This window comes from Gasterosteus aculeatus, chromosome 20 (assembly GCF_964276395.1).
Source record: "Gasterosteus aculeatus chromosome 20, fGasAcu3.hap1.1, whole genome shotgun sequence".
Lineage (NCBI taxonomy): Eukaryota > Metazoa > Chordata > Actinopteri > Perciformes > Gasterosteidae > Gasterosteus > Gasterosteus aculeatus.
The window spans coordinates 18,075,807-18,090,593 of record NC_135707.1 but is presented as its reverse complement, the minus strand read 5'-3'; the positions used below and the strand labels follow the sequence as shown (position 1 = coordinate 18,090,593).

Genomic DNA, 14,787 nt, shown 5'->3' with positions numbered 1-14,787 from the left:
ATTGACTTTCACACCATGGCAGCGGAGAGTGACTGGAACCAAGCCTCGCTTCGCGATGCCTTCTACCACGGATTATCCAGCCGCGTAAAGGACGAATTGGCAGCTCGGGATCTCCCTGCTGGTTTAGACGAGCTGGTCGCCCTCGCCATTCGGATCGACGGCCGTCTGCGGGAGCGGAGAAGAGAGAGGGTCGCTTGCGCAGCTTCAGGATCACCGCCGCGCCAGTGGCCGGAACCGCGACGGGCACCAACCGAGGGTGGACCTTCTGAGTCTATCGCGGGGCCAGAGGCAATGCAGCTGGGACGGGCTCGACTCGCTCCGGCTGAAAGGCACCGCCGCCTGCAGGCCAACCAATGCATGTACTGCGGTCAAAGCGGTCATTATGTGAACGCTTGTCCAGTAAAAGACAGGGCTCACCAGTCAACCAGAGGGCGCTGGTGAGCCGGGAAGTTAGATTAGAAATGCCCTCTCGACCCCAAATCCATGCCCAGTTGTTTTTCCAGGATAAGAGCTACACTGTTCCGGTTCTGATTGACTCGGGTGCAGACGCCAATCTCCTCGACCAAGACCTGGCCTTCAAGATGGGGATTGAGCAAATCGCTTTGGAAAGACCCATCCGGGCCACGGCGTTGGACGGTCGGCTACTCTGCAGGGTGACTCATCAAACCACCCCGCTGCGCTTGGAGATGTCAGGTAACCACAGTGAAGCACTCACCTTTCATGTACTTCATGCACCTCAACAACCAGTCATTTTGGGGTTTCCATGGCTTAGGAGGCATAATCCGCACATTGACTGGGCTACTGGGACTATATTTGGGTGGAGTCCTCACTGTCACGCGGTTTGTTTAAAGCCGGCGTCTGCCATTAGCCGCTCCGTGTCTCCTGAGTCCCCAGATCTCACGGGCGTACCCGAGGATTACCACGATGTAAAGGAGGTGTTCAACAAGGCTCGGGCCACCTCACTACCGCCTCACCGCCCGTACGATTGTGCTATAGACCTCCTTCCGGGCACCTCGCCCCCAAGAGGGCGACTATTCTCTCTGTCGGCCCCTGAGACTAGGACTATGGAGAAGTACATCAGCGACTCCTTGGCTGCCGGTCTCATTAGACCGTCGTCATCCCCGGCCGGCGCGGGGTTCTTTTTTGTGAGCAAGAAGGACGGATCCCTGCGACCTTGTATTGATTACCGGGGACTCAATAACATCACCATCAAAAACAGGTATCCACTTCCACTCATCTCATCTGCTTTTGAGTTGCTACAAGGGGCAACTGTATTTTCCAAACTAGATCTACGCAACGCGTATCATTTGGTCAGGATCAGAGAGGGGGATGAGTGGAAGACGGCCTTCAACACTCCCAGTGGACATTATGAATATTTGGTCATGCCATTTGGCCTCACTAATGCCCCAGCTGTTTTCCAGGGGCTGGTAAACGACGTTCTCCGCGATCTGCTCAATGTCTGTGTTTTTGTCTATCTGGACGATATTTTGATTTTTTCCAAGTCTACACAGGAGCATGTGATACATGTACGGCAAGTCCTCAAGAGACTCCTTGAGAATCACCTCTTCGTTAAGGCAGAGAAATGCAGTTTCCACACCTCGGAAGTATCTTTTCTGGGCTTCGTCATCAAAGCCGGCAATATTCAGATGGACCCTGCGAAGACCAGGGCGGTGGCAGACTGGCCCCAACCCTCCACCCGCAAAGAACTGCAGCGTTTTTTGGGCTTCGCCAATTTCTATCGGCGGTTCATTCGGAACTACAGTGCTGTGGCTGCTCCTCTCACCGCTCTAACCTCCCCACAAGTGCCCTTTCAGTGGACCTCGGTAGCGGCCAGGGCATTCGGGGAATTGAAAACACGTTTTACCTCTGCCCCTATCCTTGTTTTCCCAGACCCTGCTCGCCAGTTTGTGGTGGAGGTGGATGCGTCGGACACCGGTGTAGGAGCAGTTCTCTCGCAGCGGTCGTCTACAGATCAGAAGGTTCATCCATGCGCCTTCTTCTCCCGGAAACTGTCTGCCACGGAGAGGAACTATGACATCGGGGATCGGGAGTTATTGGCGGTAAAGCTTGCACTGGAGGAGTGGAGACACTGGCTGGAGGGAGCTGACCAGCCGTTTATGGTATGGACTGACCACAAAAACTTAGAGTACATTCGCTCTGCCAAGCGGTTGAACTCCAGACAGGCAAGGTGGGCTCTATTTTTTAACCGTTTCGAGTTTACTCTAACTTACCGGCCGGGCACGAAGAATGCCAAACCTGATGCCCTGTCCCGTCAGTACCAGTCCAGGAGCTGCGTTCAGAGTCCGGAGAACATTCTCCCCCCTGAATGTGTTGTTGGGGCAGTGGCCTGGGAGGTGGAAGAGGAAGTAAAACAGTCTCATACAGCGCAACCGGCACCGAGTGCCTGCCCCGATAACCTTCTGTTTGTCCCAGCGAATCTGCGCTCAAAGGTCCTGCAGTGGGGTCACTCTTCCCGCCTGGCTTGTCACCCGGGAGTGATCCGCACGCTAGCTCTGCTGAAACAACGGTTTTGGTGGCCCACCATGGAGAAGGACGCTAGAGAATTCGTCAGTGCCTGCATTATCTGCGCTCAGCATAAGCCCTCTCACAAGGCTCCATCCGGCCTTCTTCACCCCCTGCCCATCCCTCATCGTCCCTGGTCCCACATTGCCTTGGATTTTGTAACCGGCCTACCCCCATCTGACGGTAACACAGTTATTCTAACGGTAATTGATCGCTTCTCCAAGTCTGCTCAACTCATCCCTCTACCTAAGCTGCCTTCTGCTAAAGAGACAGCAGAATTGCTATTACAGAAGGTGTTCCGCCTGCATGGTCTGCCCGTCGATGTGGTCTCCGATCGGGGGCCACAATTCACTTCTCATTTTTGGTCTGAGTTTTGCAGGCTACTGGGGGCCACAGTCAGCTTATCGTCTGGATTTCACCCACAGTCCAACGGTCAGGCAGAGCGGATGAACCAGGAGATGGAGACTTCTCTACGCTGCATCTCTTCCCGCAACCCCCGCTCTTGGTCCCAGCAACTCCTATGGGTCGAGTATGCCCACAACACACTCCCCAGTTCGGCTACCGGGCTCTCACCTTTCCAATGTTCTAGAGGATACCAACCTCCGCTGTTTCCGGAGCAGGAACTGGAGGCAAGCGTCCCTTCTGTCCAGGCGTTCATTCAGCGGTGTCGGCGCACCTGGAAGCAAGCCCGCTCCACGCTCCTGCGTACCTCGGACCGGTATCAACGGTCGGCTAATAGACGTCGCACCCCGGCACCCTGCTACGTCCCGGGACAACGTGTCTGGTTGTCCGCCCGGGACCTTCCACTCAGAGTGGAGTCCAAGAAGTTGGCGGCTCGATTTGTGGGTCCCTTTCCAGTCTCCAGGGTCGTCAACCCTGCAGCAGTCAGACTCCAGTTGCCGCGGGCCATGAAGGTCCACCCCACCTTTCATGTCTCCAGGCTAAAACCTGTCCTGGAGAGTCCACTTCAACCCTCCTCCAGACCCCCTCCGCCCCCCCAGCTCATTGACGGGGGCCCAACTTACACGGTCCGGCGCCTACTCAAGTCTCGTCGACGGGGTAGGGGGCTGCAGTATCTGGTGGATTGGGAGGGATACGGCCCAGAGGAGCGCTTGTGGGTCCCGTCACGCCACATACTAGACCCTTCCCTGATCAGGGACTTCCACAGAGCACACCCGGACCAGCCCAGTGGGACGTCGAGAGCCGTCCCTAGAGGGGGGAGTTCTGTCACACATACGTCCACATCATAGTTTATTTTTCATCTTCACTGGGTGTTCACATCATAGTCTATTCATCTCCACTGCATGTTCACTAACTCTCCTGTCATTTCAGATCCTCCCACCTCGTCACCTGATTTCCTGCACCTGGTTCTCCTCACCCTCACCTGTGGTGCCTTCCCTCGTCAGTCACTCACTATTTAAGCCAGTCACATTCTGTTGCTCACTGCCAGATTGTCTTGTGTGTTCTACCAAGTTTTCCAGCGTTTCCCGAAGCCATCCTGTTTTTCTCGATTCCGACCTCGTCTGTTCCTCGACCCCGATTTACCTGCCTGCCCCGTTTTGGATTTGTCTGCCTGTCTGTGTGCCCTCCTGATTCTGACCCTGCCTGTCCTCGTCTACGGATTACCTGCCTGCCCCTCTGGACTTGTTTGCCTCCTGACGGATCTCCCGGTTTTGACCCTGCCTGAACCTTGATTAAAACCCTCCTGTCTTGTCCATCGTGTACGAGTCGTGCATTTGGGTTCTCCCGTACTCCGGTATCAGTAACCGTGACACCCCCGCTGCTCCGATTCTCCGGCCAAACTCACACTCCATCTTCCCCTCACTCGTGAACAAGACCCCGAGGTACTTGAACTCCTTCACTTGGGGTAAGGACACGTTCCCTACCTGGAGTAGGCAATCCATCGGTTTCCTGCTGAGAACCATGGCCTCAGATTTAGAGGTGCTAATCCTCATCCCGACCGCTTGACACTCGACTGCGAAACGCTCCAGTGAGAGTTGGAGGTCACAGACAGAAGATGCCATCAGGACCACATCATCTGCAAAAAGCAGCGATGAGATCCGCAGCCCCGCGAACTGTAGACCCTCCTCCTGACTATGCCTCGATATCCTGTCCATGAAAACCACAAACAAGATTGGTGACAAGGCACAGCCCTGGCGAAGGCCAACCCCCACCGGAAACGCCTTCGACTTACTGCCGAGCACCCGAACACAGCTCTCGCTTTGGGCGTACAAGGATTGGATGGCCCCAAGCAAGGACTCCCGCAGCACCTCCCACAGTTTCTTTCGTGGGACCCGGTCGTACGCCATCTCCAAGTCCACAAAACACATGTAGACTGAGCATACTCCCAAGCCCCCTCCATGATCCTGGAAAGAGTAAAGAGCTGGTCCGTTGTTCCACGAGCAGGACGAAAACCGCATTGTTCCTCTTCAATCCTTGGTTCGACTATCGGCCGGACCCTCCTTTCCAGCACCTTGGAGCCGCCCAGGTGTTGTCCGTCTAGACCCCCCCCTCTCACCGCCACCCATGCAGCAGCGCACCCCAACCTATTACCACCTGTGGTGGGTGTGGCCATGGGAGGGAGGGTAGAGGGGGGCCGCGTCACTCCGTCGGCCTAAGCCCGGCCACCAGGCGCCCGCTGTCGAGCCTGCTGCGGCCTTGCTTGCCCTCTGGGCCACGTAACTTGTTCTCTTTTTGGACCATTCTTCGTCAGGCCCCTCGCCTGAGGTCACTTTGCCATGGGTAACCCTAACAGGAGCACCAGGCTCCAGGCAACACAGCCCTCAGGTTCATTGGGACACGCAAACTTCTCCACCTCGATAAGGTGACGGTGCCCGGAGAAGATCTATGTGTGTGTCTTCATGTGTTTATGTCATTTTTGTCTATGTGTGTGTATTTATGTATTTTTTGTCTATGTGTGTTTATGTGTTTATGTAATTTTGGTCTATGTGTGTGTGTGTTTATGTATTTGTTGTGTGTGTGTGTTTATGTATTTGTTGTCTGTGTGTGTGTGTGTTTATGTATTTGTTGTCTGTGTGTGTGTTTATGTATTTGTTGTCTGTGTGTGTGTGTTTATGTATTTATTGTCTGTGTGTGTGTGTTTATGTATTTGTTGTGTGTGTGTGTTTATGTATTTGTTGTGTGTGTGTGTTTATGTATTTGTTGTCTGTGTGTGTGTGTTTATGTATTTATTGTCTGTGTGTGTGTGTTTATGTATTTGTTGTCTGTGTTTATGTATTTGTTGTCTGTGTGTGTGTGTTTAGGTATTTGTTGTCTGTGTGTTTATGTATTTGTTGTCTGTGTCTGTGTGTTTATGTATTTATTGTGTGTGTTTATGTATTTATTGTCTGTGTGTGTGTGTGTTTATGTATTTGTTGTCTGTGTCTGTGTGTTTATGTATTTGTTGTCTGTGTCTGTGTGTTTATGTATTTATTGTCTGTGTCTGTGTGTTTATGTATTTGTTGTGTGTGTTTATGTATTTATTGTCTGTGTGTGTGTGTGTTTATGTATTTGTTGTCTGTGTCTGTGTGTTTATGTATTTGTTGTCTGTGTCTGTGTGTTTATGTATTTGTTGTCTGTGTCTGTGTGTTTATGTATTTATTGTCTGTGTGTGTGTGTGTGTGTGTTTATGTATTTGTTGTCTATGTGTGTGTGTGTTTCTTGTCTGTGTTTATGTATTTTCTTCTTTTTTTTGTGCGTTTTAGTGCACTTTAGGAGTTGACTGCCCTCACAGCAATGCGTTTTGGTGTCTGTGTGTGGGGGTCATTGGTCTTGATCTGTAGCCGGGCCTTAGAATAGCTTGTACCACTTTTTCTTTGGCTTGTTGATCTGACATTGAAGGGCTTCCACATGAGAGCTTAAGGAGATGTTGTTCTCCTGGTACTCCTCCTCCCTTGCCAAGGATTGTTTTGCGATCTTAAGGAGGTCGGACCTCTCCTGGTTCCATTCGTGACGTTTACTCTCTCGGTCATCCTCAAACTTCTTGATCAGAGAAGCTAGGAGGTTTTTGTGGTCCTCCTCCTGCGTCTCTTGCTTGGTAACACAGTTTCTGTTGGAAGTTTCAAGGTGTGATATCATGTCCTGAAAGCTGAGGCGCTGCCTTTCTAACGAGTCATCTTTGTCTTTACGAATTGTTGAGATCAGCTGTTCTTGGGATGCCTGGTTTCTTTCAAACGTCTCCGCAGCCTCCTTCTCCATTGTTTGAAAAAGAGTGACGTTCCTCAGCAGGGCATGTTCGAGGTCCGTGGATGTTTTATTCAGCCTGGCTGTGAGGTGAGACCTCTCCTGCTCCCACTCAATAGTACGGCTTTTGCTGACTGTGTCTTGCGTCTGCAGCTGTGCGGTGAGGAAGGAATTTTCCTGACGCTGGGTTTCTAACCGAACATTGATAACTTTCATAGCTAACAAGGTCTCGTTGGACTTAGCTTTCTGTTCTTCTAGCTGGCCTTGATGGGCTGATATGATTCTCTCCAGCGTCTGCTTGGCCTCTGTCTCTGTCTTCACCTGGGCTTGAAGAACGTCACGGACTTCTGTCAGGGAAGACCTCTCCTTTTGCCACTCAAGACGTGCATTATGCAGGCAATGCTCACTCTTAAGGAGAGCAGCCTTGGTGCTTTCGTTGATTTGAGTCTGTTCGTCCAGTTTAGCTTGGCTTGAGGCCTTGAATTGTTGCATTTCACCTTGGTTGGTCGTCATCTCCTCACTCTTGAGAAGGTCCTGTGATGCTTTCAGGGCTGCAGCCATCTTGTCTCTTTCCGCTCTCTGTTTGCTCATCGTGTCCTCTTGGAAAGCCTGGAATAATTCCTTTACTTGCTTTACTGCCTCCTGCTGGTTTTTAAGAGCTTCTGCCAACGTTGATATTTCAATTTGTTGCTTCTTTGTTTGAGCCCTCTCAATTTCCAGTTGACTTTCCAATTCAAACTCCACGTTAGTTTTAGCCAGCTTCAATTCAGCACGGACCTTCAACATCATAGCCTCCATGTCATTTTGAAGGGCCTGTTTTTCTCCCTTCATCCGCTCAGCTTGGAGCTCGTCCTGTGTTGCTTTTAGAGTGGCTAAGATCCTGATTGTCTCCTCTCTCTGTTCGTCCATCTCTTGATCAACTGCATGGGTCTGCGTGCCCATGTGTTGACCCTCAGAATGAGATAAGTGGACACAGTGTTCTTTGAGGGAAACCTTTTCCTGTTGCCACTGGAGATGACCGGCCTTCAGGTCCTGCTCAGACTTTTCCAGAGCGGCCTTGAGCTTAATGATAGCATCCCTTTGTTCGTCCAGTTTAGCTTGGCTTGAGGCCTTGAATTGTTGCATTTCACCTTGGTTGGTCGTCATCTGCTGAGTGGTGAAGTGCTCACTCTTGAGAAGGTCCTGTGATGCTTTCAGGGCTGCAGCCATCTTGTCTCTTTCCGCTCTCTGTTTGCTCATCGTGTCCTCTTGGAAAGCCTGGAATAATTCCTTTACTTGCTTTACTGCCTCCTCTTTGTTTTTAAGAGCTTCTGCCAACTTTGATATTTCAATTTGTTGCTCCTTTGTTTGAGCCCTCTCATTTTCCAGTTGGCTCTCCAATTCAAACTCCACGTTAGTTTTAGCCAGCTTCAATTCAGCACGGACCTTCAACATCATAGCCTCCATGTCATTTTGAAGGGCCTGTTTTTCTCCCTTCATCCGCTCAGCTTGGAGCTCGTCCTGTGTTGCTTTTAGAGTGGCTAAGATCCTGATTGTCTCCTCTCTCTGTTCGTCCATCTCTTGATCAACTGCATGGGTCTGCGTGCCCATGTGTTGACCCTCAGAATGAGATAAGTGGACACAGTGTTCTTTGAGGGAAACCTTTTCCTGTTGCCACTGGAGATGACCGGCCTTCAGGTCCTGCTCAGACTTTTCCAGAGCGGCCTTGAGCTTAATGATAGCATCCCTCTGTTCGTCCAGTTTAGCTTGGCTTGAGGCCTTGAATTGTTGCATTTCACCTTGGTTGGTCGTCATCTGCTGAGTGGTGAAGTGCTCACTCTTGAGAAGGTCCTGTGATGCTTTCAGGGCTGCAGCCATCTTGTCTCTTTCCGCTCTCTGTTTGCTCATCGTGTCCTCTTGGAAAGCCTGGAATAATTCCTTTACTTGCTTTACTGCCTCCTCTTTGTTTTTAAGAGCTTCTGCCAACTTTGATATTTCAATTTGTTGCTCCTTTGTTTGAGCCCTCTCATTTTCCAGTTGGCTCTCCAATTCAAACTCCACGTTAGTTTTAGCCAGCTTCAATTCAGCACGGACCTTCAACATCATAGCCTCCATGTCATTTTGAAGGGCCTGTTTTTCTCCCTTCATCCGCTCAGCTTGGAGCTCGTCCTGTGTTGCTTTTAGAGTGGCTAAGATCCTGATTGTCTCCTCTCTCTGTTCGTCCATCTCTTGATCAACTGCATGGGTCTGCGTGCCCATGTGTTGACCCTCAGAATGAGATAAGTGGACACAGTGTTCTTTGAGGGAAACCTTTTCCTGTTGCCACTGGAGATGACCGGCCTTCAGGTCCTGCTCAGACTTTTCCAGAGCGGCCTTGAGCTTAATGATAGCATCCCTTTGTTCGTCCAGTTTAGCTTGGCTTGAGGCCTTGAATTGTTGCATTTCACCTTGGTTGGTCGTCATCTGCTGAGTGGTGAAGTGCTCACTCTTGAGAAGGTCCTGTGATGCTTTCAGGGCTGCAGCCATCTTGTCTCTTTCCGCTCTCTGTTTGCTCATCGTGTCCTCTTGGAAAGCCTGGAATAATTCCTTTACTTGCTTTACTGCCTCCTCTTTGTTTTTAAGAGCTTCTGCCAACTTTGATATTTCAATTTGTTGCTCCTTTGTTTGAGCCCTCTCATTTTCCAGTTGGCTCTCCAATTCAAACTCCACGTTAGTTTTAGCCAGCTTCAATTCAGCACGGACCTTCAACATCATAGCCTCCATGTCATTTTGAAGGGCCTGTTTTTCTCCCTTCATCCGCTCAGCTTGGAGCTCGTCCTGTGTTGCTTTTAGAGTGGCTAAGATCCTGATTGTCTCCTCTCTCTGTTCGTCCATCTCTTGATCAACTGCATGGGTCTGCGTGCCCATGTGTTGACCCTCAGAATGAGATAAGTGGACACAGTGTTCTTTGAGGGAAACCTTTTCCTGTTGCCACTGGAGATGACCGGCCTTCAGGTCCTGCTCAGACTTTTCCAGAGCGGCCTTGAGCTTAATGATAGCATCCCTTTGTTCGTCCAGTTTAGCTTGGCTTGAGGCCTTGAATTGTTGCATTTCACCTTGGTTGGTCGTCATCTGCTGAGTGGTGAAGTGCTCACTCTTGAGAAGGTCCTGTGATGCTTTCAGGGCTGCAGCCATCTTGTCTCTTTCCGCTCTCTGTTTGCTCATCGTGTCCTCTTGGAAAGCCTGGAATAATTCCTTTACTTGCTTTACTGCCTCCTCTTTGTTTTTAAGAGCTTCTGCCAACTTTGATATTTCAATTTGTTGCTCCTTTGTTTGAGCCCTCTCATTTTCCAGTTGGCTCTCCAATTCAAACTCCACGTTAGTTTTAGCCAGCTTCAATTCAGCACGGACCTTCAACATCATAGCCTCCATGTCATTTTGAAGGGCCTGTTTTTCTCCCTTCATCCGCTCAGCTTGGAGCTCGTCCTGTGTTGCTTTTAGAGTGGCTAAGATCCTGATTGTCTCCTCTCTCTGTTCGTCCATCTCTTGATCAACTGCATGGGTCTGCGTGCCCATGTGTTGACCCTCAGAATGAGATAAGTGGACACAGTGTTCTTTGAGGGAAACCTTTTCCTGTTGCCACTGGAGATGACCGGCCTTCAGGTCCTGCTCAGACTTTTCCAGAGCGGCCTTGAGCTTAATGATAGCATCCCTTTGTTCGTCCAGTTTAGCTTGGCTTGAGGCCTTGAATTGTTGCATTTCACCTTGGTTGGTCGTCATCTGCTGAGTGGTGAAGTGCTCACTCTTGAGAAGGTCCTGTGATGCTTTCAGGGCTGCAGCCATCTTGTCTCTTTCCGCTCTCTGTTTGCTCATCGTGTCCTCTTGGAAAGCCTGGAATAATTCCTTTACTTGCTTTACTGCCTCCTCTTTGTTTTTAAGAGCTTCTGCCAACTTTGATATTTCAATTTGTTGCTCCTTTGTTTGAGCCCTCTCATTTTCCAGTTGGCTCTCCAATTCAAACTCCACGTTAGTTTTAGCCAGCTTCAATTCAGCACGGACCTTCAACATCATAGCCTCCATGTCATTTTGAAGGGCCTGTTTTTCTCCCTTCATCCGCTCAGCTTGGAGCTCGTCCTGTGTTGCTTTTAGAGTGGCTAAGATCCTGATTGTCTCCTCTCTCTGTTCGTCCATCTCTTGATCAACTGCATGGGTCTGCGTGCCCATGTGTTGACCCTCAGAATGAGATAAGTGGACACAGTGTTCTTTGAGGGAAACCTTTTCCTGTTGCCACTGGAGATGACCGGCCTTCAGGTCCTGCTCAGACTTTTCCAGAGCGGCCTTGAGCTTAATGATAGCATCCCTTTGTTCGTCCAGTTTAGCTTGGCTTGAGGCCTTGAATTGTTGCATTTCACCTTGGTTGGTCGTCATCTGCTGAGTGGTGAAGTGCTCACTCTTGAGAAGGTCCTGTGATGCTTTCAGGGCTGCAGCCATCTTGTCTCTTTCCGCTCTCTGTTTGCTCATCGTGTCCTCTTGGAAAGCCTGGAATAATTCCTTTACTTGCTTTACTGCCTCCTCTTTGTTTTTAAGAGCTTCTGCCAATTCAATGCGAAGCTTCTCTGTTTGAGCCCTCTCAATTTCCAGTTGACTTTCCAATTCAATCTCTGTGTTAGTTTTAGCCAGCTTCATTTCAGCACTGACCTTCAACATCCATTCCAGTTGACCCTTCAATTCCAAGTTCTCCTTAGAGATAGTCTCTTCAAAATTAGGCAGAAGCTGTTTTTCTCCCTTCATTTTCAAGTCTACACACTGGATCTTGGTCTTGGGTGTCTGTCCCTCGACATCACCCTGGGTCTTTTGCAGCTTGGGCCGGCTGGCTTTTAGCTGCGTTTTTTGGCATATCTCCTTTTGCACTTCTCCAGTCTTTTTTTCAGGGAGAAGATCAAGGAACTGTTGCAATCTGTCCTCGTCAATCTGAAGGAGAACTCTCCCCTCACATTGAGTTTGGGTGAGCATTGCATTGCTGTCCAGCTCAGCTCTTACTTGTTCCTCCAGCGAACGGAGATAGAAATTCACAGGAGGATCAACCTCCTTGGAATTTAAATCCCTTTTCTCCACCATTATCTGTTTTTTCTGGACGTTGGACATACTTTTCTTTTATCTGTTGCTTTCTGCTCAGTACACCTTCAATTCAAACTGTCAGAGTGGTCTTCAAACCGGACTGATGTCTGCTAAGCTGTGAGTGAGTGAGTGAGTGAGTGAGTGAGTGAGTGAGTGGAAGCAGTGGAACCCTTGTAATGACACGTTCCATGATGTCATCGTTCCTTTTGATCTTTCTGTTGCTATGGGATACAGATATGTCATCGTCGCTATGGGATACAGATATGTCATCGTTGCTATGGGATACCGACATTATTTACATGACATCATCTAGTTGTTGGATAGCAGATTGAATGTTTTCAATGTAATGTCCAAAATATGGAAGAGTAAAATTAAAATTTTAAAAATGTTTATTTAATTATTTTTATTAACATATATTCTGACACAACATATGTATGTGTACATATGTACATACATATTTGCACACATATAGATATATATATAGAGAGATGTGCAAATATGAAGGAACCTGTCTGTCAGTGTAATATTGTGGCTATATTATATATATACACACATATACAATTTCAACGATTGCAGATGATCAAAGTTGGGCAGATAGGTCTGAAATTATTATTGTGGCATGGGCAAAAGAGTTGTAGCCTTATTATCTCTCCAGTTGAAAGATTTAATATCAGCCTCAACATGTTCGTCAAGCAGGGTGTAGGAGCCATTCAGGATGTTTGTGTACCACTTGGTGTTGGGAGCCAATCTCGGGTTGGCCACGGGTGGCAGTGTGACACAGTCTACATATGGGGCCACAGGTGCAATTAGTGCGGGTAATGATGCATGGGTGATCGCACGGTTTTTACCGCTACCAGGATGCACAGCGAGATCAAGAACCAAATATAGATGAAGTTGTGTTTTATAAATTATATAACTAATAAACGGGAACTTCACCCAAAGAAAACAAAAAGACTTGATCTCTGTGTGAGCGAGTGAGGAACAGTATGAGGGGCCGTTTAGGACTTAACTACTGAGACACTCTCACGCGTACTAATGAAACACTCTTACGTTCGCTATTGAAATGCTCTCACGCACACTACTGAGACTAGGGAGGCCATTCGTCCGGCTTTAGCCCGGACAGTCCGGCTTTTAAATGCCCGTCCGGCATGTGAGTGAACAGGGCGGGTTTAGAACAGCGAACAGCGCAAATCTTTCGTCCTTCCTTAATATGCTTTTAAGTCCGGACTCGCTGTCTTTATTTAGGTCCACGTTTATAAATACTACCATATTTAAGTGACGGAATGTAATTTTAGGACTTTTTCAGACTGGAAGATAGTTGTTTAGGCAACATTTCTGCGGTCGGTTTATCAACATTCAGCCTTCGTAACAAGTTGCTCCGATGATGTTGGAGATGTGAGGTCTAGTTAACGGGACCGCCTGACTCCTCCAGCACCGGGCGGTCAGCTCATCTCACGCCGCAGAGAGCAGCCTGTTCTCAGCCCGACGTCTATGAAATTATCCGCTTGTATTACGGTGACCAGACGTCCGGGTTTTTAATGCCCTGACCTGACGCGTATTTGTCCTTATTCGAGTTGCGCTGGGACTGAAGAGTTGCCCCCCTCCCCGTCTGGCCGTAACGTCCGCGCCCCCCCCGACTCCCCTAACCTGAAAATATTTTCAGCCTCACGAAATACTCTCCTCTTTAATAGTGTTATCGACATGGTTACACTACCTTGTACCCACTTTTCCGTAGTGAGATATTCAACAAGTGTATTATCCTTTGAAGTCGCATCAAGTCGCTTTGATGCTGATGTCGTGCTGCCGGTTTCAATGTCTGTCTCCCCACAAGTCCTTTAATTAAAACACTTACAGTGCATCCGGAGTATTCACAGCACTTCACTTTTTCCACATTTTGTTATGTTACGGCCTTATTCCAAAATTGATTAAATTCATTATTTTCCTCAACATTCTACACACAACAACCCATAATGACAAAGTGAAAACTGTTTTTTTTGCAAATTTGTACAAATCTGTTAAAAATAAAGAACAAAAACATAACATGTACATTAGTATTCACAGCCTATTTTCTGCCTTATCCTTACCTCATTATTATTTTTATTTCATGTACATTTATGTAAATATTGTATTTGTATTTTAATTTTAATTTTAAAATTGGTCGGCTTTCCGGAAAGGCAAGCACAAGAATTTCAATACACAGGGCATGTGTAACTGACAATAAAAATCTTTGAATCTTGAATCTTTGAATCTTTGCCATGACACTCAAAATTGAGCTCAGGTGCATCCTGTTTCCACTGATTGTCGTTGAGATGTTTCTACAACTTGATTGGAGTCCACCTGTGCTAAATTCAGCTGATTGGACATGATTGAGAAAGGCACACACCTGTCTGTATAAGGTATCACAGCTGACAGTGGAAATCAGAGCATAAACCAAGCCATGAAGTCCAAGGAATTATCTGTAGACCTCCGAGACAGAATTGTATCCAGGCACAGATCTGGTGAAGGGTACAGAAAGATTTCTGCAGCATTGAAAGTCCCAATGAGCACAGTGGCCTCCATCATCCGGAAGTGGAAGAAGTTTGGAACCACCAGGACTCTTCCTAGAGTTGGTCGCCCAGCCAGACTGAGCGATCGGGGGAGAAGGGCCTTAGTCAGGGAGGTGACCAGAAACCCGATGGTCACTCTGACAGAGCTCCAGCGTTGTTCTATGAAGAGAGGAGAACCTTCCAGAAGGACAACCAGCTCTGCAGCACTCCACAAGTCAGGCCTGTTTGGTGGCCAGACGGAAGCCACTCCTCAGTAAAAAGCACATGACAGCCCGCCTGAAGGACTCTCAGACCATGAGAAACAAAATTCTCTGGTCTGATGAAACAAAGATTGAACTCTTTGGCCTGAAGTTCAAAACATTGGTGCTCACGTACCATGCTGTGAATGGATCGGGTCCAGCTTACATCCAGGACATGGTCAAACCCGACATCCCGACCCACACTCTCCGCTCTGCATCTG

At 48.6% G+C, this 14,787-nt stretch overlaps 1 protein-coding gene across 1 annotated transcript; it reads right to left on the bottom strand.

The window, feature by feature from the left end:
• Positions 1-6,200: 6,200 nt before the first annotated feature.
• LOC144389788 (uncharacterized) lies at positions 6,201-12,068 on the bottom strand. The gene has a single exon (XM_078095572.1). The coding sequence runs from the start codon at positions 11,806-11,808 to the stop codon at positions 6,313-6,315; it is 5,496 nt and encodes a 1,831-aa protein (XP_077951698.1). The 5' UTR covers positions 11,809-12,068; the 3' UTR covers positions 6,201-6,312.
• Between the last annotated feature and the right edge of the window lie 2,719 nt (positions 12,069-14,787).

Bases quoted from the DNA above. Each gene is read 5' to 3' on its own strand.
- LOC144389788 (XM_078095572.1), bottom strand. From the start codon at position 11,808: ATGTCCAACGTCCAGAAAAAACAGATAATGGTGGAGAAAAGGGATTTA.